This window comes from Periophthalmus magnuspinnatus, chromosome 24 (genome assembly GCF_009829125.3).
Source record: "Periophthalmus magnuspinnatus isolate fPerMag1 chromosome 24, fPerMag1.2.pri, whole genome shotgun sequence".
NCBI lineage: Eukaryota > Metazoa > Chordata > Actinopteri > Gobiiformes > Gobiidae > Periophthalmus > Periophthalmus magnuspinnatus.
Genome location: NC_047149.1, coordinates 9,654,874 through 9,680,581, shown reverse-complemented (window position 1 = coordinate 9,680,581; position 25,708 = coordinate 9,654,874). Strand labels below are relative to the sequence as shown.

The 25,708-nt window shown below is 39.2% G+C and overlaps 1 protein-coding gene across 1 annotated transcript; it reads left to right on the top strand.

Annotated features, from left to right (window-relative positions):
* The first annotated feature begins 906 nt into the window (after nt 1–906).
* On the top strand, nt 907–24,075 carry scara3 (scavenger receptor class A, member 3). Its single transcript, XM_033991289.2, has 12 exons — nt 907–1,204; nt 13,643–13,678; nt 13,829–13,873; nt 14,982–15,101; nt 18,441–18,521; nt 18,737–18,855; nt 19,278–19,522; nt 19,605–19,824; nt 20,739–20,827; nt 20,902–21,094; nt 21,578–21,755; nt 22,110–24,075. The coding sequence occupies exons 1-12, from the start codon at nt 1,198–1,200 to the stop codon at nt 22,595–22,597; spliced, it is 1,821 nt and encodes a 606-aa protein (XP_033847180.1). The 5' UTR covers nt 907–1,197; the 3' UTR covers nt 22,598–24,075.
* The last annotated feature ends 1,633 nt before the right edge of the window (nt 24,076–25,708 follow it).

The following is a 25,708-nucleotide window of genomic DNA, read 5'->3' as shown; positions in this document are numbered from 1 at the left end:
GCGATGACCAACTCAATTCAATAAGTCTTCACCCCAACACTTGGCAAACCACACTTGTCCCAGTCTACACGCAGGTCAAAGATCGGGGTGTTTTGATCTTTATTTGTAGAGCGCATTCAAAACAACAGGGTGGACCAAACTGCTTAACACACAAATGAGCAGATTTCAGGTGCGTGTAGTAATTTATCATAAGCACTAACACTTTGTTGTAGTAGTGTTAGTAGAAACAGCTATGATACATATAACGACGGATAATATAGCTGAAAAAACTGCATTGCTCACAAGTTATTTGCTCTCTGCAGCACAAATACTCCGGTAGTTTTTACTTGACTGCCACTGTTGTTTGTTGAGTGAGTACATGTCCCAACAAACATTTTCCCGGTTGTTTCTTACCTCCTGCAGTTGAATGCCTCTCCTAGTCTGCGCCTAATGTAATTGGACATGTAGCTGCCATCCAATTTGACAAGGACTTTGCCAGATGTGTTATTGGGGGATTTGAAAATAAAAGTAGAAAATAAAAGTGCAAAGCCTCCAAAATGTAATGAAGTTTGCACATGCACAGCGACTAGGCCCAAGTACAAACACTATGCCCAATTACACCCATGTACACCGAAGGTCTCTCCACCTGCTTTTTGTCACACACTGCTCCTCCTCAGACCGCTGCAGACCGCTACGTGTTTCCAAAATAGGATTACGGCGTTGACATGTGTATGGAGGTGTGCGCTCACCAAAACCAAGGCCACGGCACGCATTTCCAACGCGCTCTGCAAACATTTGTTAGCAATTACCTACATGATACATACACCCTCCCTCCTTCCCTCTCTCTCTTTCTCTCTCTGTTTCCTCAAGCAATCAGTCCCTCCCTCCTTCTTCCCAAATTTTGTTCCCCTGCCCAAACTGGTCTCCATCCCACATGGTTTTTGCATGCGTAGCTACAGTTCGCTTTGATGGACGATGCCAGAGAGCTGCGTGCAAAGTCCTATAGTAGACGCACACACACGGACTGCTAAATATTGAGTCTTTTTCATTTGGGATTCTGTGGTTTTGCGGAAGAATTGAGACGCTAGAATAATGAAAATGTTTTTGCCTGACACTTGGAGGATATAGTGAAGTGAAAACAATTGCAAATTTACTGGCAAAACAGCTGTTGCCAAAACAAGCAAACTGGACAGGTACTTGCAGATACGAGCTACAATCATGAAAGGTAGGACTGCATTGTTTGTTTTTGTTTTTTTACTTTAAAGATACAATATGTAACATTATGCATGTCACCTGCATGATTCTGCAGAAATAGAAAGTTAAGTCCATACTTTGGAACAATCTCAATGGATATGAGTAAGTTTTATGCCATACTGTGGAAGATTATAGTATAGGAATGACGTTTCTATGGAAACAAGCAGAAGGAGGCCATATAAGAGTCAGGTTTGTGGAGATGCAAGCCCATTCAGAGTAAGGACACATGTTTTTATGTTTTATGTCAGGGCAGAAAACAAGCAAAATGAAATTTTAAAAAAAGCTTATATTTTAGGGTTTTTTGTTTTGCCTATAAAGTTACATACTGTGACTTTAAGTTTTAATATAAGTTTATTTGACAACTTACTTATCATCCATTCACCTGCTGCAGTAATATTTGCTCAGTTGCAAGTTTTGTAAGCATTTGCATCTGATTGGATCTTTGCATAATTAGAAATACTTGTATAGAGTACATGCAAAACAATTGAGGAGAACGTGACCACGATTTGAGAAAAAAACAAAAACATAATTTGTTATTTAAATTTGTGGTATATTATTATTATTATTTTTGTAATTAAGTGTTTCAGGTTGAAGTTTCCACCAGAAAAGTCAAATAGTATGCCTTTAATAGAAATAAATCATGAATAATCTACTCTAATCTAATCTATTCTGTCTATTGAACCTTTTTACATGTCCCTATGTTGTGCAATTTCTTGTGACGTTTGAGTCACAAGAAATTCTAATATAAAAATTCTAATATTCCACTATATGAATCACAACTCAAAGTCGTCTTTCAACCAGTCAAAAATGAGCACATTCGGAAAGGCATCTGCCGTAAAAATCCTTGACAAATGAAGTGTAAGGAGAACATTAGTGAGGAAGTGAATTTCGCATGGCACGCAGTCGGACACCTGTACCAGAGCCCCATGTGCTTCTCATTGGGCTGTGTGCAGAATGCCTTGGCTCTGTTGTTGTTGGATATGAGACTTTGATCAGTCAGCTCCACTGTACGCTGGTGTGGGCGAGCATAACATTACACAGAAAAATACTCGGCAGAAATGTATACTCACTTACAGTAATCTGCATTTTGAAGTGTCAGCATGGTAATAATAACACGGATGGGGCACAGGGGTGGAAGAAGTAGTCCCAGTTTGAATGTAGCAACTTTATCTGCACTACTTTTAAAACTGATGCATAATGTTTTAAAGAACCTGTATTACACTGTTTTGTGGTCTATGTTATGTTATGAGTTGTGTTTTGTTTCATTCACACACATTTAGCACACAAACCCTGCATATCTAGGCTGAGTTCTTTTCTCAAATGGAAAACATTCTGTTGCACCTTGTGATGTCATGTGGTAATACAGAATACAAAAATTGCTCGACTGTGTTTTTAAACTTCATAAACCTTAACTAGAATCATTTAGATGATTTAAGCTCTGGAATTGCCTCTCTCTACTGAACTAAAAGTAAAAGGTAGCTGTTAACTTGAAAACTACCACTTCATGACATCACTAGGTGGAACAGAGCATTTTGAGCTTTTGAGATGTACATTGACTAATAATAAAAAGTTACTCAAACATGTGTGAATGAAACAAAACCTGACTCCAGGTATATTTGTGTTGAGGTAAAAACATTCCAACTAAAGCTAAAAATTGACTTTTGTGAGCTAAAAGTTCACAAAGGTCAATTTTGCGTAATATCGGACCTTTGCAAAATACATTTTATGCCTTTTCCCCACAGTATTTAGTATCGAACTATAACAAATGTAGATAATTATTTTACACATTGTTTGCTGTAAAATATTGTAATATTGCTTTAAAACGACTTAACAGAAATAGGGCCATTGATTTCAAACTGCAGATTTGAGAAACTCTGTCCCTTCATTGTTGTAATTCAATGTAGCAAGCAGCAGATTTTATATTTGTTTTGCTGTTTAAATATTACTACATTCATATTTTTAACCATACAAGTAGGAATCAGAATCTGGATGTTTTAATCATTGTTAGTAAGCGCAGAGATGTGGGCAGAGACAGCCTTTAATGCAGGACAGCACTAGATTACACAATCATGCATGAATCAGCTGAAATATTAAAACTTTGAGTCAGTTTATGATAAGCACCATTATAAAGTATTATATAATATGCCCTTTTGAAGCCCATTCTCTTGCATAAGACATTCAGCTTTTCATTTCAGGAAACTAATTGCAGCTATGAAGTTCCAAAATTAGCTATTACTTTACAGTGAACCTGCATTTAATCCAAGGCCATACATATAGGTCAAACGTGAAAGTCCTATACTCTGAAAGTTCTGTTTGCAAATTAAACCAAAACACACAGCATAGCATCACTCTAGCATGACATTATCAAGATGCAGGATGTTGTGTCACTTCCTTCTATTAACCCTATATGAATCAGTGTGTGTGCATAGGTCAGAAGGGCCATAGGTGATAAATTACATTGTACATGCGTATTGTGAAGGGCTGACATAAAAAAATAGGCAAAGAAGTTTTTTGAGACTGGAAAAACATAGCTAGAAATGATTGTTCAAGTACATTTTTAATTCAACTTTTTGAGCCTCTATGTCTGCTAGGTTTTATTTGTTTAAAATCGGAAATTAATCATAAATTCATAAATCATAAGAGCACTTTTAGTACCAGACAACTTGCATGTAATTCCTTGATTCTTGTATCGTCCATGTTGAAACAGCTCATTACCACCAGGGACATAACAGAGCAGCAGGCCCGTCCATGTGGTCTGCAGTGCTGAACCAAAGCTGCTGGCTCATACATTCCTCTCAGAGCAGAGGAAGAGGAGGGTCCCACACGGGGGAGGAGGGAGGGTGGGGCGAGGAGGGGTAGCGTCCCAGAGAGAGAAGGAGGGAGGGGGGGGCAGAGAGAGGGCAGACAGGTGGATGCTTGGACTCACTGCAGGAAAAACTGAAGCAGGAGAAGGGAGGAGGACCACAGAGTTTTCAAGCTACTTAGAGCATTGACAGCTTTATTCAACACCCAGTCTGAGAGATCTGTTTGAAGGAAAAAGGACGACGTTAAGACGAGATTTTATTTATTTGAGTTGTACCAGAAATATGGATCCGTACGTCAGTTAGTCAGTCTGCTATTGTACTAAGATTATAGTGTACAGACTAAACCAGGAAAAAGTGATGTGGAGTGTAAAGGTTATGCAGGTGACATCACAACTTTGCAAATTTTTTGAGTGGGTGGCAACAGTACATGAGTGTCGATGGCAAGTAATGACATTTTCTTCTGTAAAAGCTCAAAACACTAAATCTAAAATGTGAAAAATTGGCTACAGCGTAATAGCAAATATAAAAGTCTGCAACACTGATAAATATTTAGTTTGTACTTGACATCTGGGCTAAAACAAGAAAATCATGTAAACTGAAGTAGAAAACCAGTTAACAGGGACCCTGCAGACAACATGCACATGTGTCACTGATACAGACTTTGGGATCACACACAGTTGAACTAAACACTTCTCTCCTTAAATAACATGTTTCTTGACTTAAGCTAAAAAAAATTTCATGGACAAAAATTTGACAAAAATAAATAAAATAAAATAAGCCAAGAAGCACATTTAGTCTGTTGTGCTGCCCAGAGTTCTGCCTCAGTGCCGTTCAGTCGGAATGTTGAGAGGCATCTTTCATATAAAATGATGCCAGTGCATAACCTATTTAGTGGTTGATTTTGATTTTGAAGATATTGGATTATCATTTTTTGGTGATTACATGTACAATCTGTGTTATGATCAATGCAATACTTCATTCGTTGAGGACTCAGGTGTGGTCTATGATAGAAAAGGTTTCAGAGGTCGTCAACATGACAAAGGTTTTGTAATCAAGACATTTCAGCTGACATGTGGAAGTCTTTTTCATTGAAGCTGTAAATTATTCTGTGTTCATGTGGTTCTTTAGAACTCAGGAAAACAATTTTCCGAGTTGAAAAATGTGCATGAACATTCTCACAAATCAGAAAAACAACTCAGGCAACTTCTGCCCGACTTCTGCAACTGGTGTTGGCTGCTCTGTGCAGATGGACCAAAATAAGCTGATTTGTCAATTTATTGACAAATTATTTGAGCTCTTTGACTAACAGGTATTACATTTAGGGGTTATAAGAGAAACAGATTTAGGGGTTATAAGAGAAACAGATCTGCACAAGAACACACAACACTACACGTGTTTGATTGAGTACTGCAGGATATTTACCACAAATTAACTGCGATAAATATCCTAACGTTATGAAGGCTAGCAACAACAACAACTCTACTGGTTAGCTCATTTAAATGCTGTTCAACTCAGTGATTTTATTGATGCTGTCATCAAAATCTTGACATTCCAAGTCAAAAGCACATGAATGCAAACAAGTCAGAACCCTGACGACTCATCTCGGAATCCCAGGTTCCCAAGGACCATAAGAATAAGTCCTGCCCTAGGACTATCTCTGACTAATCTATTCCTGGGTAGTATACATTTCTACCTTCTCAGACTAGTACTTTCAGAATACAAATTACTTTGGGATGGTAATCGAAACGTCTCGATTTGAAAAACATTGTTCAGGTCACCTGAAACGGACAGTGGACTAAATCAACACCGGGTATAAAGTGTATGTAAACTGTTTCTACTAAGTAAATGAATGAGAAATAGTCAGGGACACGTCTCTGATGGTCCATCCTGGTGGAGTCTGCAGCAAAGGGTCATGTGGAGAGAGGTCTGCAGCCAGACCCTCTTAGAAACCATATCTAAAAGAGTAAAAACTAGGACCAATCCAGGAACAAACTCATGTCAAGTCTAAATACTGAGTTATGCAGGTCCAAAACACATACATTAGCACTAAACCATGTTCGTTACAGAAAAACAAGTTCAAGCTAGGACTAAACTAGGAGCAATAGCTAAGTAAATAATTTTTCAAAAAGTTTCCGCAATAAAACCAAATGACTGAATTTAATTATTGTATATCACATTTCCCATACCAGTTTGAGAACCCGCTGTAAACCAAAGCACTAAAAACATGATGAGGCATGACTTTGACCATTTTCCATTTTGTAACTCCACCACTGTAAAAACATCACGATAAAATAAATATGAGTAACCTCATGCTCTATACCATGTGGTGCCATACATTCTTAGCATTTGCAGAAAATGGATGTAAACAAAAAAAAAAAAAAAGCTCTGGTTTGGGGCTTTTACGAGGCTGTGGTCAGGACCCTTAGCTCCAGCCTAGTTTCACTTAAGCCTGACGTTCGGTGGGGATTTCACACAAAAACAAGTGTAGGAGCAGTAATCTTTTTCTGTAAGAGTTGCATGCGAGACAATATAAAGTGTGTCTAAACACCTAAACTCCGCCCACAACCGCATTTCAAATAGAGCTGCAAAACTGGACAGTACATTGAGAACTAAAGAAAAGAGTGAGGGGGAAGGAGGGTCTAACAAGTATCCACACTTCAAACTCCGCTCATACAGCCAAGTGTTTCTAATCAGAACCACCTGGCTATAAATGGGGCAGTCATATGTGATGTCACATAGTACTTGGAATTGCTAACTTTAACAAATGTAGTCATGAGGAGAAACCAGAAGTGTACAGGCTTTGTCCACAATACTGTAATTATGATTAGTAGTAGTAGTATTGATGGTAGTAGTGGAAGTAGTAGTGATAGTATAAGTGGTGGTATTTGTAGTAGTAGAGTTGGTAGTAGTTGCATCAATATGACTGGTGCAATCTGAAAGTACCCATGTTTTTCTTACACATCAATTTATCAAAAACATCAATCAAAATCAGAATATGTAAAACTGTTACTTATTTTTCAAGGAACCGTGTCGCTGCATTGTATAAAAAGTTCAAATATGACAAATACTGTGTCATACTTGCTTCCTGTCCTGTCCAGATTGTAAGGCAGTGAGCCAGCAGTTCAGCAAGCAATACTATGTACAAGAGAGGAGCAGTTCTATCAAATATAAAGTAGCTAAGTGCATAAGCTAAGTGTTCTTCTACATTTGGCCCGTCAATAGTCTTCCCTTGTTGTCAGCTTGAGACAAGTTTGGACCCTGTATTTTTTCCAAAATATCCATATTACATCAAATTGTGAATCAGACTTTTCCAACATGTGTCTGCCTCCGCGTCTGCATAAACACTATAAATCTCACCTGCTCCATCCTTTTCACTAGAGCACTTGTAAGGATCATAGGGAAAATGGTTTACTGCAAATATGTATACAGTATTTGTATATCGCTTCTTCAGTGGACATTCTACTCTGGATGCTAAATATAATCTTGTGCTTTCTGGCATTGCATCTCTGCAAACTCAAATTCAAATATCTCCACTGCTCTTGCTTATTCCAGAAAGCACTGAACAATGAACAAACTTTATCTATTCATTCACTGTTGTCAACTTTTAAAATGTTTTTTCCTTATGCATTTATTATTTATTGATTACTAACATAGACTAAAAAGAGGGGGACTAAAGGAGTGTGATGGCAGTTACACAGAGAGGGGCGACAACTTTTCAATATAAAGTGAACTGGAGCCAGTGTCAATGGAGCGCGGCTAGTGGGTTAGCTATGTCCATTTATATATACAGTCTATGATTACAAATTATTCACCATGATGAATTTATATTTTACATCTTTCAGAGACCAGAGTGGTTTTGTCGTCACTGTAATGCTAAAAGAAAACTAGCATGCTAACAGCACATGTCCTGATAAAATGCTTCATAATTAGATGCAGAGAGTACACAGCAATCTTAACTGATAGCACATGAATTATGAAGAAAAAACTGATTTACATAGAAAACATATTTTATTCCAATTAAAGATTCAACAACGTGTCCCTCTTTCTTGACTATTTGAGGTAGTCGCCCTAGTGATCAAGTGGTCAAGATTACAGTTTCTTCCATTAGGCAAATGAACAATAACACACAGGGTTTGAGTGATTATTGCTCTAAATGTCTATCAAATGGATCAGGGAATAATAGCGGCTGAACTGTCTGACCCCAGAGCAGTGTTTTGGTGCAGAAGGGCAGGTTATGGGAGTGCTCTGTGAGTTTTGGACACCTCCACTTCCTCAATACGCACACATACGCACACAGACATGAGGCGTCCCACGAGCGGCTGGAGGGGGAGAGACAGAGAGGGAGAGAGGGAAAGAGAGAGAGAGAAAGGGAAAGAGAGAGAGGGAGAGAGGCAGGCAGACAGAGGGAGAGAGAGAGAGAGAAAAAAAGAGAGAGAGAGAAAGGGAAAGAGAGAGAGGGAGAGAGGCAGGCAGACAGAGGGAGAGAGAGAGAGAGAGAGAGAGAGAGAAAGAGAGAGAGAGAATGGGAGAGAGATAGAGTGAGATAGAGCAGAAGAAAGGGGGGGCAGAGAGTGGAAGTGAGACAGAGAGGGAAAGGGAGAATGGCAGAGAGAGATACAGAGAAAGATAGAGGGTAGAGACAGAGGGAGAGAGGCAGACAGACAGAGATAGAGTGAGAAAATATGAAAAAGGGGGCGAGAGAAACAGAGAGAAAGATGGAGAGGAAGAGAAGGTCAGAGGGAGAGAGCGAGAGACAGACAGAGAAAGTGGGAGAGAGACAGAGTGGGAAAGGGAGAACGGGAGAGAGAGATAGAGAGAAAGATAGAGGAAGAGAGACAGAGTTAGAGAGAGAGAGAGAGATGGAGATAGAGTGAGAGAGTGGGAGACAGAGGGAGAGACAGAGAGAGAGGGAAAGAGAAAGACAGACAGGGAGAGAGAGAGACACAAGGAAAGAGAGAGAAACAGAGAGAGAAGTAACGAGACAGATACAGAGAAAGAGAGACAGAGGGAAAGAGAGAAGGGGAGAGAGAGAGAATGAGAGCCTGGAGACAGCAGAAGGTGTGGGAAGTTGGGAACAATATCAAACAACATGTGAGATTTCCAGAGAGACAGACAGAGGGAGTGAGAGACAGATGAAGAAAAAGAGAGAGGGAGAAAGAGAGGGAGATAAACATTGAGCGGGAGGTAGAGAGACAGAGAGAGAGAGAAAAGGGGAAAGAGACAGATACAGAGGGATAGAGATAAAGTGAGGAAAAGAGAGGGAGGACCCTTGAGATGGCAGAAGGTGTGGGAAGTTGGGAACAATATCAAACAACATGTGAGATTTCCATTCATCAGGTCCAGGTTAAGCACATAACACAACTGGACAGAAAATAAGCAGTTAGAGTTATGTTGTGACCCCTTCACTGACCCAACAATCTCTATGATCCAACTATATACATGATCCAACGGGAATAAATTGATATTTTGATACTTCCAACTCGTTCCATGCCTTCTCCTTTCTGTTATGGTCCAGTGAAATCCTTCCAATAACATAATTTGTCTGCAAATACAAATTTTGGTCCACTAAGACACCATCAACCAATTAGCTGTCATAGCGCTGTAAGCCTTTAGTTGTTTAGTCAAAGTCGTGTATCTTATTATAGCCCGAGGCAGCTGTAGCTCAATGTTTTCAGATATTCCTTCATAAATCCTTAGTACATGGATCACTGCATCAAACACATGATGCTCTATAGCTTATCTGTATATTTGTTCCTTTTTTCAAATGTGTAGACAAAACAACAGCTAATTTGAATGGGCTATTGTACTGACTGTAACAGTACAGTCAGTGGGTCACAGATAGCGAGCTAATGATTTGTAACGTCACGATATTGAAAAGTATGTCCACATATACACTGTCTGTCACTAAGCAGAAATAAAATGAAACAAAATGAGAGTTTGAACCATGAGTCAAGTTTAGAGCTGTTAAGCCAAGCCATTTCTTTAAAGCAAAATGAATTAAAATCACGTGCAGAAGTGAGAGCATCATGTTGGCATGTGTCTAATATAATCATAAACTGTGTATATAAATGCATGTAGCTAACCTGCCAGACACCACGTTCCAAATAGGAAGTGAGCATGGGTGCACTTCATTGACTCTGGCTCCAGTTCACTTTGTATTCACTTCATTGGCTTCACTGGCTATGGGTGACGTCACACTCTCTTAGACTAATTCTTTATATAGTCTATAAATCTAATATATCAGATGCTCTTAAAGGGTCAATTGGAAACATTAAAAAAGGAGACAAAAAGTTCAAAATAAGTTACAAAAATCTATAAGTGCATCCTTTTTCAACAGGCCTATACAAAAAAAAAAATCTCTTGCCCAACTGCAAACTGTTCCTACAACCCCTCCATTCATCCACTTCACCATTCTGTCCACAATTGCTGTTTTCTGGCATCAGTACCTCATACTTTCAATACTTTTCATTTTGTAGTTTTGGCCATGTCAGAGCTCCATATGCAGCCAGCACATCTGCCCAGCTTTTGTTATATTCAAACTGACAACCTAACCCCTGTCCTTACTCGAGGATCAGATTCCTATGTCAAGTTTTCAGCCTCAGTCAGTGGTGAATAAAAAGTAATAATAATATTCCATCTTTTGTATTGGATTTGTCATGGATTTTTTTTGTGATTTCCCATTGTCCAAAAACGTCTCTGCCAAACCTCAAATTATGGAAAATTTATGTCAATCAGCTGAATATAGTCATCCTGGGGTCAACACACCAACATAAACTACAACAGGAAAGCACTGGATTCTGAAATTATAATACTTACTTTAGGGACCGTATGATTCTAAAACATTAATATTTTAGTTGATCATTCATTACATCCACAAATGTTCTCTGCAACCACTGTAGCCGCAGCTGTCTTGGAGCTAACTTGAAGAGACATGGCTGCTACTCTGTGCCATTTTACTGCTTTGATGATAAGTAGTCCAAACATTTGGAAATTGGAATAAAATAAAATAAAAAGGAAGTATGAAAGTGCTGACCTAACATGAAATCTAAGCGAAAGATTTGTCCCATGTTTTACCTTGAGCTTATTGCTACATATAAACAATGGGATTTTGTATGTCAAACACTATTATGGGCAACATGACTTTATACAACCAAGCATAGGCCTGTATGACCCGTTCTGTTCGGGGTTAGAATGTACCTCCGCTATGATAAATACAATATCGATTTATTGTTCAATACGTACTACACGGAACAATTGTTTTTGGTGGTCAGTATTTATCGTGAGTACTTTCTTTGTTCTACCGGGACATTTTTGTAATTTGTTCTACTATTCTGAAGATTTGAGCTATGGCATTCAGTATTATCGTTTATGATCTACTAGTTTAGGGGGGATTCAAAATTTGTTATCGCGACAGGCCTAGGTATACGTGACATGTGCAGATGTAATTCTTCTTGAAAGACAACTGGAAAGACAGACACAAAAGAAAAATATTAGTAGGCTTTATTGAATAAGTTAAGCCAATCCGATGAAGGGCGTGCTAGTTAGATAACGTTTAGGAGATGTGTTCCCCCCGTGCCTGGACCCTGGAGGTGGTCGAGGTGAGGCTGAAGGATGATGAGATGATGTGGAGCCGAGGGGGAGTTGGGGAGGTGTTGGGGCACTGCACGAACTGAAGTGGCCATGTATCTGTGCTGAGGGTTTAAATTGGGCAGACTGGGCGCTGGTTGGATGAAGGAGGTGTGGTGAGAAGCGGGGAGGAGTAATTGGAGTGAGATGATCAAGGCTGAGAAGCAGGTGAACTCTGGAGAAGCGGTGAGTAGATGGGAGCGGAGATAGGTCTTCCAGGCTGGATTTACACTAGCTCCGTTTGTGTAACTGTTACCAAGCAAGCATTCAGTATGACCAAAGTAGTCACTTATTATTAGAAGGAAGGTTTGTATCGTTTGGATGGAATTATATGTATCAATAATATACAGAGCGATTCCTTTTAAGAAGTCATTCCTACTTCTTGTAATTTTCACTTTTTATTTTAACTTTCAATTTGCCACTGGCCTGATGTAAACCTATGATAAATATTCACCAAAGATACTATCCCATCATAATGAGAATGCTTTTACAAAAATGTTCCAAGATGTGTATGGGTCTAGTACCGTATCCTGTTCAGATGGGATTAATCAGAGGTCAAAGTTACAGTTTTTTGTTTTGAATGATACAAGAATTTTCAAGAGGAGATGCAAAAAAAAGAGATTAGAGAGTGGAGTTAGGATTGCCGTTTGTCATGCTTTATGGTTCCATTCCCGACCCATCTGTATTGAAACAGAAAGGATTGGCTGGTCAGACAACTTTAAAGGGGCACTAGCTCATACAGCTCTTACAAAAATTCCTGATGTTCATAGTGAATAGAATTAAAGGGGCAGTGTGTAAGTTTTTAAGGTTTTTCACAAGGCAAGTGATGGACTCACTATCAGAAATGTCAAAACCAAGCTTGGAGAGATTTATCCATGCATTTGTCTCCAGTAGGTTAGATTTCTGTAACAGCCTGCTCACTGGCCTCTCCAAATGAGTGTTAAGACAGCTACAGTACGTCCAGAAGGATGCTGGCGGTCCTGGCTAGAATCGCTGGCTTTCTGTGGCTCAGAGAATAGACTTTAAAGCAGCTCTGCTTGTGAACAAGTCTCTCCATGGCTTTGCACCAAAGTACATCTCCTACATCCTACATGTTAGTGCCATTTGAACCATCTCACACTCTGAGGACTTCAGAGACTCCTCCTGTGGCGCTCAGAGTCAGGACCAACCATGGAGAATCAGCGTTTCAATTTTATGCAGCTAAAACCTGGAACAGTCTTACTGAAGATGACCATTTTACTGCTTCAGGCCTTCAGGCTCAAAAGGGTTCAGTTTAACTGTGCATATGACTGAAAGGTTTCTATGCACTCCTCTCTTCTCTTTTAATGCTAATTTTATATTGATTATTTATGTTTTGATTAGTTTGTATTGTGATTTTAATGTTTTTTTATTCTCTAAAGCACTTTGAATTACTTTGTGTACAAATTGTACTGTACAATAAACTTGCCTGGCCATGTAAACTACACCTCCCAGTGCTTCTTTATATTCCCCTTTCCCCTAGTTCCTTCCTCCTCCAAAACATTCTCAGCATTTGGTGCCTATTCATGAGTTTCAGACAAACCATTCCTCCCTGATTTGAAGGACTTTGTGAGCAACCAGTGACAGCCTTTTCCCATTCAAAAGTTTTAATATCAGGATTTGAATTGCTTAATTGCTATGACCATGGAGGATTGTTAGTCACATTCTGTTGTGCAAATTCATCCCAGAATTGGCCTGTAAATAATAACTTGTGTTCTGAGCAGTTGTGTCTGGTTAAGCTCTGCTCCAGCCAAATTGTGTGTTGACAATGCCCTATGACACATTTTACCATTACCACGCACTGCAAGTTTCACCATAAAACCAGTAACTGCTTCTCATGCTGAGAAAGCCACTATGGAACTTGTTGAGTGCACGAAAGTTCACAAATGACAAGAAAAACGAGGTACTACAAATGTCTGTGTTACTAAAGCGGGTCTGCTTTGTGTCTTTGTCTTTGCCAGAGAACTATGGAGGATACGAGAACCAGCTTTTCAAAGGTAATTAGCAGCATAATAGTCCCATAACGTCTGCCAGTTTGTATTCAGTTACACGCAGGGTATTACAACTGTACAAATGAGCATTCGCGGGCAGTATGAGGCTGTACAGTAATGTATCTGTGGGGAGTAATGCTCTTTTGACTGTTTCAGATGAAGATTTCACAGGAGAAGAGGAAGAAATACCTTCATTTAGAGGTAACACATTCAAATGAGTGCTTCTCAAGTGTGAGGCTCGTACCTGTGGTTGTGTCAAGTGATACTATGGTGGCAGTGCAAAACTTTGTAAACTTAGTAACATTTTGTGTGGGACTGATAGCAATTACACTTTATGTACTATAATATGAAGTAGCTCTATACAATGTCTTATTCAGCAGCGATAGGAGGAATACTTTGATCTATTTAGTTACAGAATAGTGAATAGCTACATTACTTGCATTATTCCAGTACATGCTCCATGCCTCCTTTAACTGATTGGGAGAGCAGAGAAATCAGCTTTAAACCAAGAGCTCCAACAGTCCTGCCTCTAGCACTTTCAAATTGACACTATGCGCAGTCAATCGGAAACGCTGATGAACTGTGGCCTAATCTAATTTACTCCTACTCGGGACTTCCGGTCGGGCAGAGGAGGCCGCAGCATAAAACTACTGCTCCCGGTATTGTCATCTGAAAAACCCCAAGAACTCAAAATAAAACTCGACTTGTGAAGTGGCTTGATGGTCTTGTTAAGAAAGGGGAAATGGTGAAAGACAAGCAGAGTAAGAAACCTTTTGATTTCCTATACACAAAAAGAACAATAAATAAATAAATGAATAATAATAATTTACTCCTGCTCTTTTTAGGAAACTAATTACAAGAGTAGACCGCTGATTAGTGACAAAGCCTCATATTTGTGAGCCTGTTTTGAAGACAGCAGGAAAGATTTATTGATAGTTTGCAGCTGATGTCACCAGCATTCCCTGGGAGTGCGATGCTAACTTTAGGCACTGCTCTGTCTGAGGCTTTGTTAGATTTTAATCTGAGCTTTATTTTAACACAATCTGACCAGAAAGAACATTAGCTAACAGTTTTTCAGTTTGTCTCGTTCATCTTTTTTATTGAAAATCAAACAGGACCATGAATGCTTGTATTGATCACAGGCTCCTGGAAATGTGTTGATTAAATCCATTTTGCAGTACATACATGTAGACCTCCCCCAGCACGTATTGATTAGCCTATATGTCCATGCAGTGGAATTAGCAGGCCTATAGCTTTGAATAAATGCAGTATTATATTATTGATGTAAAATGATGTGTACGTGTGCTAGGTCGGAGCAGAAGTGGTTGTGTGCGCTGTCAGCAGACCAGTGCTCTACAGCTGGCCATCAAAGTCCTGTATGGATTTGTGGCCTTCCTCATCATCACCGTGGCAGTACTGGCTTCACTCGGTAAGACACATGCTAATAATCGTGTCAAATCTCTAGATATTAGTCCTTTGTTATAATGCCATACTGTAGAACATTCCAGTCAAAGCAAAAAATCTCTATGGAGACAACCTGTTAGCTGAACCTCCTCCAGTTAATTTACATAATGAACCTTTAAATGTTTTCTGTGAACTTGTCCACGTAAATGTTATGTTAAGAGAATTATTTTAGGTAGTAATGTTCTATGATGTCATATTACTCTGAATTAACGTCAACAACATATCATTTTAAGTACATTAAAATTCCTCTTAGTTTAATTTCCCATGTTGACCCAAGTTCTATAGGGGCAAGTCCACCTCTACTACATTGTATAATTGAATTGGTTTAGGCATGCCATTAAAATACATCCGTCTTTCTACGTCTTGAACAGTTGTTGAATGGGATATCGTTGATTACCCGACAGCTCCACCCTCCAGCTGGTTCTCCCATCAGCAGCTCGTTTTACAGGCTCTAACGCTGTAAATATACTGCTTTACCACAGCCGAGGGATTAACTTATTGTCACACATTTCCTTGTATAAGTTTACTACTAAAAGGAGTCCAGAGGAGGAGACATGCAGTTAGATTTAGTTCTTAAAAATCAGTCATAGGTGGAAAGTGTTGACAAAATGTAGTTTTGTAGTATTTGTAAAGGTGAAATCAATAGAAATGCATTGCAAATGATTTTACTCAAAAATATATCAAGATATTCTGCATTACTGCAATAGTAGCTAATAAGTAGCTACATAGCTACTACAACTATTACTACAAGCACAACAACCAATACCACTGCAACTACAACAACTAATACCACTACAACTACCACAACTACCACTACAACTACCACAACTACTACAACTAATACCACTACAACTACTACAACTGCCACAGCTATGACAACTAATACCACTAAAACTACTACAACTACCACAACTAATACCACTAAAACTACTACAACTACCACAACTAATACCACTACAACTACTACAACTACCACAACTACTGCAACTAATACCACTGCAACCACTACAACTACTACAATTAATACCACTACAACTACCACAACTATGACAACCAATATCACTACAACTACCACAACTACTACAACAACTACTACTACAACTAGGCTACAACAATTACTAAAACGAGGTTACTACAACAAACTATTCCAACACAACAATTACTGGTACTACTTCCTTTACTACTAATAGGACTACTACTTCTATGTTTTAGCACAGAAGCTATTATTACTATTATAGTACTTTTACCCTCTGTACACTCTTGCGATGGTAGTTTTGTGAGAAGCTGTTATTACATAAGTGAATATGGGGACCATTACTTACAGACCATAATTTAGCACATCTCTGTTTGTTGATCATATTATCAAATAGTTCCAGTTTGACCGTTGTGTTTATAGAGCAAAAGGCGGCTAGCTCATGTTGATATTATTGCCTGATGAACAGCTGTACAAGTCTCTCTCAAAGACTGGATCCACAAAAACATGTTGTCCTTGGCTCTGCATCTAAACTGTCCTGATCACAAGAGAAACACAATGTGACCTCTGCTTCTCCCTTAAGAGCAGTAACCAAAAACATGCATTTAGACTTCAAATAGCAATGGTCTGTATTCGTACTTAATTAGTAATGAAAGATAATTTACTATTAGTCTGTTTACATCTCTAAAGGTCAAACATACATTTTACCTTTGGTTCAGTAGAGTTTGGCCATTCCAGAGCTGAAAGAGGTGATAAACACAGTGGAGCACTTCCTGTATTACCACATGACATCACAAGGTGGAACAGAGTGTTTTCTATTTCAGAGCCAAAATGTTTACAGCCTGAATATGTAGATTTTGTGTGTTAAACATGTGTGAATGAAACAAAGTACAACTCCAGGCATGTTTTTGATAAGGAAACAACATTATAAGGTAGCTCTTTAAAAATAGCATAATATAAGCCCTTTAATTATAAGAAGTAAATGCAGCCGCTATGCAACTGATACAATTTTAATAAAGATTCAGTTAATTCTAATCGTCAACAATCAGCTGTATTAAGTTAAAGGTCTACAGCCCATCCTCTGTTGGTTTGGAGCAGATTTCAGGATTTTATGTAGGAAGAAATTTGGCTATTTTTTGTGCAAAATGGCAATGATTAAAAGTGTGCATTCTTCACAGAAAATAAATATTGATACACATTTAAATTAGTTTTTAACATGACAAAATAAAATTGTAATCAGTCAACATGAGGGTCTGCAAATTAGCTTTTTGCTAGATGGCCCATTATAGATATGAATGAGTGAATTGTAACAGTACTTTTTTATGCCATCCATTTTAACCGAACAGTTATTACTACTGCTATTTCACTACTTTAACTTACTTTATCGGCAATAGAATTTAGCTTGTAGTTATCCATTTCTACTACTATTTAGCCATTTTATTTCACTACTACCATTACAAAAACAACTATTAAAATATTTCTATCTAAAAATCTAATTTGTTACAAAAACATGGCAGTACAAAGTTACCTCACACATGCATAACAAAACAATATTTGTCTAACAATTAAAATACCATCCGTTTAGGCGAGTGTTTTTACAGAACGGTAAAGAATGTAAAGGGTCAGCTTCTGTCCATTGCATTGGATATGTAGAAGCAGGTGGTATGTACACAGTGCACGTGGGACACTTCTCTGTGCAAACACAGCACTGGACTCAGATTGGCCCCTGGAGTTTAAGACTAGGGGCTAAAACATACAGTCTTATTCTCAGCCCATCTGGTACGCAAACAACTCATATCCCGCCGTAGTTGATTGCTTACATTTCTTTTGGGAGATATATAGAGCACTGCATAGGCCAGCTGTATACACTCTTGTACATGTGTTTGTCTATATTTATAGCGAAGAATAACATAATAACATATTTTATCTTTCAGTGCTTCCTTATTTGTGATGATTAAGTTGTCTTATGATGTCTTTTAAATATAACTGAGTACACTGTTTTTAAAGGTACAGTGTGTAACTTTCTGGAGGTAATGTCACCTGCATGATCCCATGGAAATAGAAAGTTAAAACCATACTTTCTAAGATTCTCTATGGAGTTATTTAAGTTTTATGCCATATTGCAGAATATTATAGCCAAAGGAACCACATTTCAATGGAAACAAGCAGAAAGAGTCAAGCAAAATACGAGTCATGTCTGTGGAGATGTAAGCCCACTCAGTAAGGAAGTTTTTGGTAGAAAAAACACAACTGCTTTTATTTTAGTCTATTTTTTTGGTTAAAGAAAGTTATATACTGTGGCTATAACTTTTCTGTCTTGTTCACTTTTAGTATTCAGAAAAGTGGAGAACCTCTCTGTAGAAGAAACCATCTACTATAACAAGATCAACAAGGTGCAGCAAGGACTACAAGGTATTTTAATTATTCTTACAAGCACTGTTGAAAATAGACCCTTTGTAAGTTGTCAAGAATAAACAACCTATTTTAAGATACAAAAACTGTGATGCAAACATTGAAGAAACAAAGAAACTGTATTTGTTTTGCTTGGGCTACTCCAAACATTTGCGATGACAAAGCATTGCATCAAGTTATTATGTGCTGATTCCGTGTGTATTTATGTTTTGTAGATTTGAGCGTGGCCTCTAATTGCACAGGATGTTTGGATGTGACCACGTACACAGAGGAGATCAGCCGCTTGAAAAGAGAGTTCGAAGACATCCAGAAAATGATCCTGGGACAAGAGCAGGTATGGCCAGCAGTTTGGGCCAAAAATAGCAGAACAGAACAATGTTTTAACATGATTAGGGCTAAAAAAAATATCCAATTTCGATTTTTCTGACAAGGACTGTGATTAGATTTGTGATTTATGTTTTAATAGTTGGATTGTGTTAAAAGCTCACATTTTAAACACATAAAGAACAACTGATAAAAAGACTGAAATATGAACTGACAAACTAATACAAGACATCACATTTCAGAACATGTTTGTACAGATGTAGTTAGCAGTTTTGATGCAGAATAAGACAGGATGTTTTGTTCTTTGTGGAGGAAATTATGGTACTTCAAAAATTGCAGTCTTTACCTTTTGCTAACTGTGTTCCATTGAAATTGTGATTCTGACTCAAGTGTGATTAATCTTGCACCCCTAACTGGATCTGTCTATCCTAGCTCCTGGACCAGTCCTCCCAAATCCAAGCCAACCTGCAGGCTGCCAGTGCTCGTCTCACTCGAGATGTTCAGAACCACCTGAGGGCCATCAAGATCTTGAACCAGACTTTAGACAGGTTTTCCAACCAAGTGCAGGGCTGGAGAGACGTGATTGAGGAGACCGAGGAGAAGATGAAGACCCTAGTAGAGGATCAGGATGATGTGAAAGCTATAGCCGAACAAGTCAACACTACTGTGGCACTAAGGTACTTAAGTATATTGCATCTTTTAAAGATTTTGGTCAGTTTCCCTTTCCAATTTCAACCAAGATGTAACATTGCATTCCAGTACGGCGTGGATTGATGCCCTCCAAAGAAAGGCAGACGAGGAGACGTTGGTCCTGCAGAAACTGACTACAGACTGGCAGAACTACACCAAAGTCCTAGGTGACATCAAGTCCAACACCAGTGCCACAACCCAGAACATGCGCAACCTCCAGAACAGTATCCAGGCCGACCAGTACCGCATCGCTATGGCCACTGTGATCTTCTATGACCTCACCCAACAGGTCTGGCCAGGTTAAAGGGACTTGTTTCTTTTCTGCTTTTGTCATATCTTCATCTCATAGAGGTCCCCCTATCTTTTAAAGTACACTTATTCTTGTGTACTCAAGTTGACACATACAAGTATCTGGCAAGTATTTTTCTTTCAATAGCCCTGCGAAATCTTGAAAGAAAGCCACTGCTAGCTGTATGTAGAAAGAGATACACCCATCCAAGAATGTTGAGACAGTATAGTAGGTCCAAAACTCAAATCTAGAGAAAGAAAGTAGATCCGCTCAGCAGTTCTTTGGAGCTCCCAATTTTAGTGACATTTCGGGTCAGAGTCCTTCGGAAATGGCACTGGCTAACTACATGCGCCAGTCAAAAGTCTGGACACACATTTAAAATTTTTCTTTATTTCCATGATTATTTACATTGTAGTTTCTCACTGAAGACATCAAAACTATAAATGGACACATATGGAAAGTAGTAAACAAAATAATTCCAAACGTTTCTTGACCCTGACAAGGCACATCTGTGAAGTGAAAACCATTTCAGGAGACTTCAGCAAGAAGCTCATTAAGAGAACGCCAAAGGTTTGCAATGGTATCAACAAAGCAAAGGATGGCTGCTTTGAGGATTTGAGCATAAAATATAAAAAAATATCTTGGTTAAGTTATTTCACTTTTTTTCCTCTACCACATAATTCCATATATCTTGCACCATATATTTGATGGCTTCCATATGTATCTAAAATGTAGAAAGTAGTAAGCGCAAAGAAAAAACATTGAGCTAGACCTAAAGGATTTAACTGGCAAATAAACTATAGTAATCCCTCATGGGGTCCTACAAAGACAGAAATTCTTGCAGAACACTTCAGAGATCAGAGTATTCTAATGTATGATGATAAAATCGTATGTGTTGTTATTTATCATTTTAGGTGATGAATCTCCAAATGCAACTGGACAATGTGACTTCATTCATGGACGAACACGAGGAGAACATGCACGATCTTCACTATCATTCAAAGTAAGTCAGAAGACCACAGAACATCTTGTACAGCTGACAGTCACTAGTCTAGCCATGTCTACCCTCATTATCAGGTACTATGAGAACCGCACAGGGGAGCGATTCTCTGCCCTGGATGGTCGTCTGAACTCTATTGAGATGGAGATTGACACCATCTCGTCCAGCATCAACGCCACAGTGAGCCATGTGCAGAGCATGTACAAATACATCAGCATCGAGAGCTCCACCTGCCAGAGCCGACTGGGACGACAGACTGAAGACCTACTGGTACCTCAGCAGTACACTCACAGCAAACATAGTCACTTTGATACCATGTTAGTACTCCCAACCAACTAAAATGTTTTTGTATTATGTGGTCTTCAAATAATCAGTTTTGACTCCTGTACTGGAGATCAAGATTGCCTCCCATGAATGTCTTGATCCATAATTGGTGTTTTTTCAATACAAAATTGTTCTGTCTTATCATCTCAGGTGCTGTAACTGCCTTTTTTTTTAACAGCTTTTAGAAGTTCCAAGTTATTCCTAATTATTCACCACAATGCACACTTCCTGATTCTTGGAGGATAAAACACTTATAATTAGATTCAGCCAGAACACAGTGGACTTGCTTATACCTTAAGAGCTGCTTATACAGTATATGTGTAAATAAATGGGGTAAAACCATTTTACTGATTCTTATTAAGGGTCTTCTTTAGACCAATTGTCATATGTTCAATTTGACGTGCTTTTTTGTCTTGTCGTGATTTCCAGAGTCTGAACACCACCGTGCTGTTGCTGCTGAACCTAGCGGACTCCCTGAGACAACAGAACATGCTTCTGAATGTGCGCCTGGATGTGGACGTCCGAAACCTGTCCATGGTGATGGAAGAAATGAAGCTAGTGGATGTTCGCCACACACAACTCATCAAGAACTTCACTATAGTCAAAGGTTAGTGCCAGTATGGAGTGTAACTGAGGTATTATCATTGAGAATTGGACCAACTTGATAAACTGAAATAGCCAGAGACTTGGGAAGAAGAGGTATGGGACTAGAGTTCTAAAGCAGAAGTTTATTTACCATCATCATGAGACCAGGGACACAGAAACATGAATCGTCAAGGCTTTGGGCAGCATTGTCTAGTCCAGTCTGGTTATACTTCAGCTGTGGGGTTGGCACAGCACAGAAATGCAATTTCTCTGTCAGGACTAATACACGATTTAAAATTTTGTTTTTTAATGCACAAACAAGCATCTTCCTAATTCCTGAGAGAAAATTGTAACTGGGCTATTGTGGTGCCCTCAGGTGCTCCGGGACCTCCAGGACCCAGAGGCTTCAAAGGGGACATTGGTGCCAAGGGTCCAGCTGGACTAAGTGGGGGCAAAGGTGACAGAGGACCTACGGGAGGACGTGGACCTCAGGGAGAAAAGGGCATCCCAGGACCTAAAGGACCTCCTGGAGAGCCAGGAACCAGTGGTACCAGAGGTGCTGCTGGACTTAAGGGAACCAAGGGGGGAATGGGTCCCCCTGGCCCCAAAGGTGAAAGGGGAGAGAAAGGAGATGTTGGTAAAAGTGGGGCTGAGGGACTTCCAGGAAAGGAAGGACCAAAGGGGGAACAAGGAGATGAAGGTGCTCGAGGACCAGCAGGACCACCAGGACCTAGGGGTAAACCAGGACCAGTCGGACCACCCGGACCACCAGGAACCCCCGGGGACCCTGGCATGCCTTATTACTACCACCATCAAACAGACAGCCAGACTGTGACTCCAGGAGTGGACTCAAAGAGGCACTGACAGATTAAGTGGGACAGAAACATATTTGGATTCACACAAAACACTTGAACATGATGTTAAAATGAATCTTTTGTGATATGTGATGGTCAGTGTCATTTTGAATGAGTTTGTCATTATGATACATACAGCACCTACATTTTAACTTTGAAGACTTCTTCAGTTTTTCAGTTAAATTAGTATGAGAAACTTCTAAATGCAAACTACTAAAGCAAAACTACCCTGTTCGTTTTGACCGGACAAAGAGATTTAGCTTTTAATCCAACTGATGGTACTCCCCTGTTTTACTTTCATTTTAACATTTCAAATCAATAGTAAAACAAAGGATGTGTATATTTTGCATTTTGTCAAAGCTGAATGTACTTGAGATCATGAATGTTGAAATGCGAGTTTAGTTTTGTTCAAAGTTTCCAACAACATTAGGTTTACATTGTCCCTCACTAAATATAGCTTGCTATGTACAGTCTTGTCATGGTGGGTGTATAAAGATTAATGCCGGGTGTACATTGACTGCAAGTGCATTGTGGTTCGGGACTTGAGTGGGTCCCACAAGACTTAGAAAGTCATTCAAATCAATTCACCCTACCACACTGACCTCTGCACCTTGCCACACTGACCTCGGTGGAGTACGAGTGTGGATCAGGGTGAGGCGTGGATCTGCAGAAAGAATCCGCAAGAAGTCAATTTCCCTTGGACACTGCAGTAGTCTGGTGTGGTTTCAGGTCAGTAGACGTTTGTGAACCCTCATGAAACCACGCTGCCTTGGTCAAATACCCACCAAAGTTGTTGTAGCAGGTGTAACAGTTTGCAAGTATCCAGCTCAAAGTATGTGCCAGACATGACCTGCAGTTAGAGTAACCCCAACTCTATATTAGCGTTATAATTTTCAGAGCAGGCTCTCTGGGAGTGTGTGATTGAAGAAGCATGACTGTTTTGAATAGAGCAGTTGGTAAGAAATATCATTGTGAATGGACTTCAAAATTTGAATCCTTTAGAATTTATATAGAATGTTTTTCTTACAGCAAAAACACGGATCAGGCATAAAAACATCCAACAGTTTTAGATCTGCAAAAATGAAAGCTAAGGGATTTCAATTTGACTGGAACCATATTCTAATGGAGAAGTGTTTAGGTCATGTCCAAAACTGTAGTTCTTTGGGGATTTTCCTGATCAGTACCAAAAGTGGCCAAAGGAAACAGTGGCTTAAATTGTATACACTATTTGCATGTGGACCACTAATAAGTAGCTCATGTTTTTGCCTGATCTGAGAAGCCTATAATGAAATGACATGTTTTTCGGGTGTTTTTTTGTTAAGTTTACTACCATCTGGTTTAGATTTTGTTTTTATTTCTGTTCTGATCACACAGGCTTAAAATGGATTTAATAGTAATCGCCTATAGAGAAAAGGATCGTCTTTAAAAACTGTTGTCATGACATGCGACTGGTTTGCATTGAACTTCAATAAAAGTTTTGGTCAAACAGTGTCTTGTGGTACTTACTGTACTCTACTCTAGCTCCAGAGGGCTATTGTTACCTCATAAGAACGGGAGTGGTGTTTTTGTCATTAATTCAAAACACATGTTCAGCCATCTTGTTAGATTTTTGCGGTGTACTGCCACTCTGCTAAATCTCAACTTGTTTTAGAATGTGACTATAATTAACTCAAGTTTGTACTGAAGTCTATTAGGTTGTGTTACTTAAACACGTAATAGCTTAGACATGTTTAGTGACTGTACAGAAGTCTTACATAACACCCTTAAATATTATGCAAGAATGAGATGTTTAAATTCAAAGTGACACTTGTGTACACAATGCATTGTGGGAAATGGGCTATGTAGACTGTGGTTAAATGTGCTGAATCATAATTTAGTAGGGTTTCTGGAACTGAACAAGCTGTCAAATCATTTCTCCTGTAACCAAAACTGATCCAAGAATCTGCCCAAATCCAGTGCTTTTAGCCTGCTGTGATGGAAATGGGAAGTCACAAATCTTCACTCAATTTTTTCAAACATATATCGACTATTTATTTGTTTAGATTTTACACATGTTTTTCTTTATTTTTTTAACTGTTGGAAGCAATACAGTGACAAAATTGAATAGGGTACCCTTGGTAATTATAGTATAGGTCTAGGCCTAAATCGGTAATCATTGTAAGCACTTTTTATTCTACCTACCCTATCCTGGCCTGACTCAAACTACAGCTCAAACTTAAAAATACAGGATGACTTCTAGAATATGTGCCATTCAGCTGCTTTATTCATCCTATAGTGTAAGTCCCTATGTGTCAGTTTCTCTGAGAGAAGTGGGAAAGGCCACCTGGAGTCCAGCCCAAACTGTTTCAGTATGTGGACCATAAATCACTGACACAGACCCCCAACTCACCCAGGAGCTAGCCATGTAAAGAGGAACCACATATGGCACCCATGGGAGGAAGCAAAAGTTAAGCCAGAGATACAACTACCCAAATCTGTAGATACTGGTGGAGGTGAAGGGAGGGAGATGGAGAGGCTGAGAGGGTTGAGGATTTTTCTGCTGCGGTGGAGGAGGAGTGTGTTTATGATATGAATGACTATAGAGGAACTGGTGTGACAAAGATAGCAGGTGATTGTGATTGATTGCCAGGAAGAAGAAACAAACTATAGGTGGTAATATGGTAAGCATTCCTGACTCACAAGTCATAACAAAAAGGTTTCAAGTTTAATTCACACTCCGGGTTGCATATTCTCTCCATGTTTGTGTCTTGCTCTCAAGTGTTCATGCAAAAAAGACAAAGTGCATTTCTGTGCTGGACCAGCTCCACACTGCCACCTCCCTACAACGAAAGCATAGCCAGACTGGACTAAGCTGGACTAGACTTCCAACTCTCCAGCTACTTCAATTTATTCTACAGCAGTCTCCCTTAACACTAAAACATGTTAATTTATAGTCAAGAGTCACCTTGGATTCCATATTTCAAAAGTCGTTTGATGTGTACGTATCCATCAGCAGTGCCGACTCTTTGTTATGATGACGTTCATAGCGACGTTGGCTCCCATTGGGCACCAAAGTTTTCTAACACGGAGGTCACCGGACTTTATTTCTTTTGTTATGTCATTTTAGATTAATATTGTGATT

Excerpts from the sequence above, each read along its gene's own strand:
- scara3 (XM_033991289.2), top strand. Across the intron at positions 15,102-18,440 it reads GGCAGTACTGGCTTCACTCG|TATTCAGAAAAGTGGAGAAC; the intron begins GTAAGACACATG and ends GTTCACTTTTAG. Across the intron at positions 19,523-19,604 it reads AACACTACTGTGGCACTAAG|TACGGCGTGGATTGATGCCC; the intron begins GTACTTAAGTAT and ends ATTGCATTCCAG.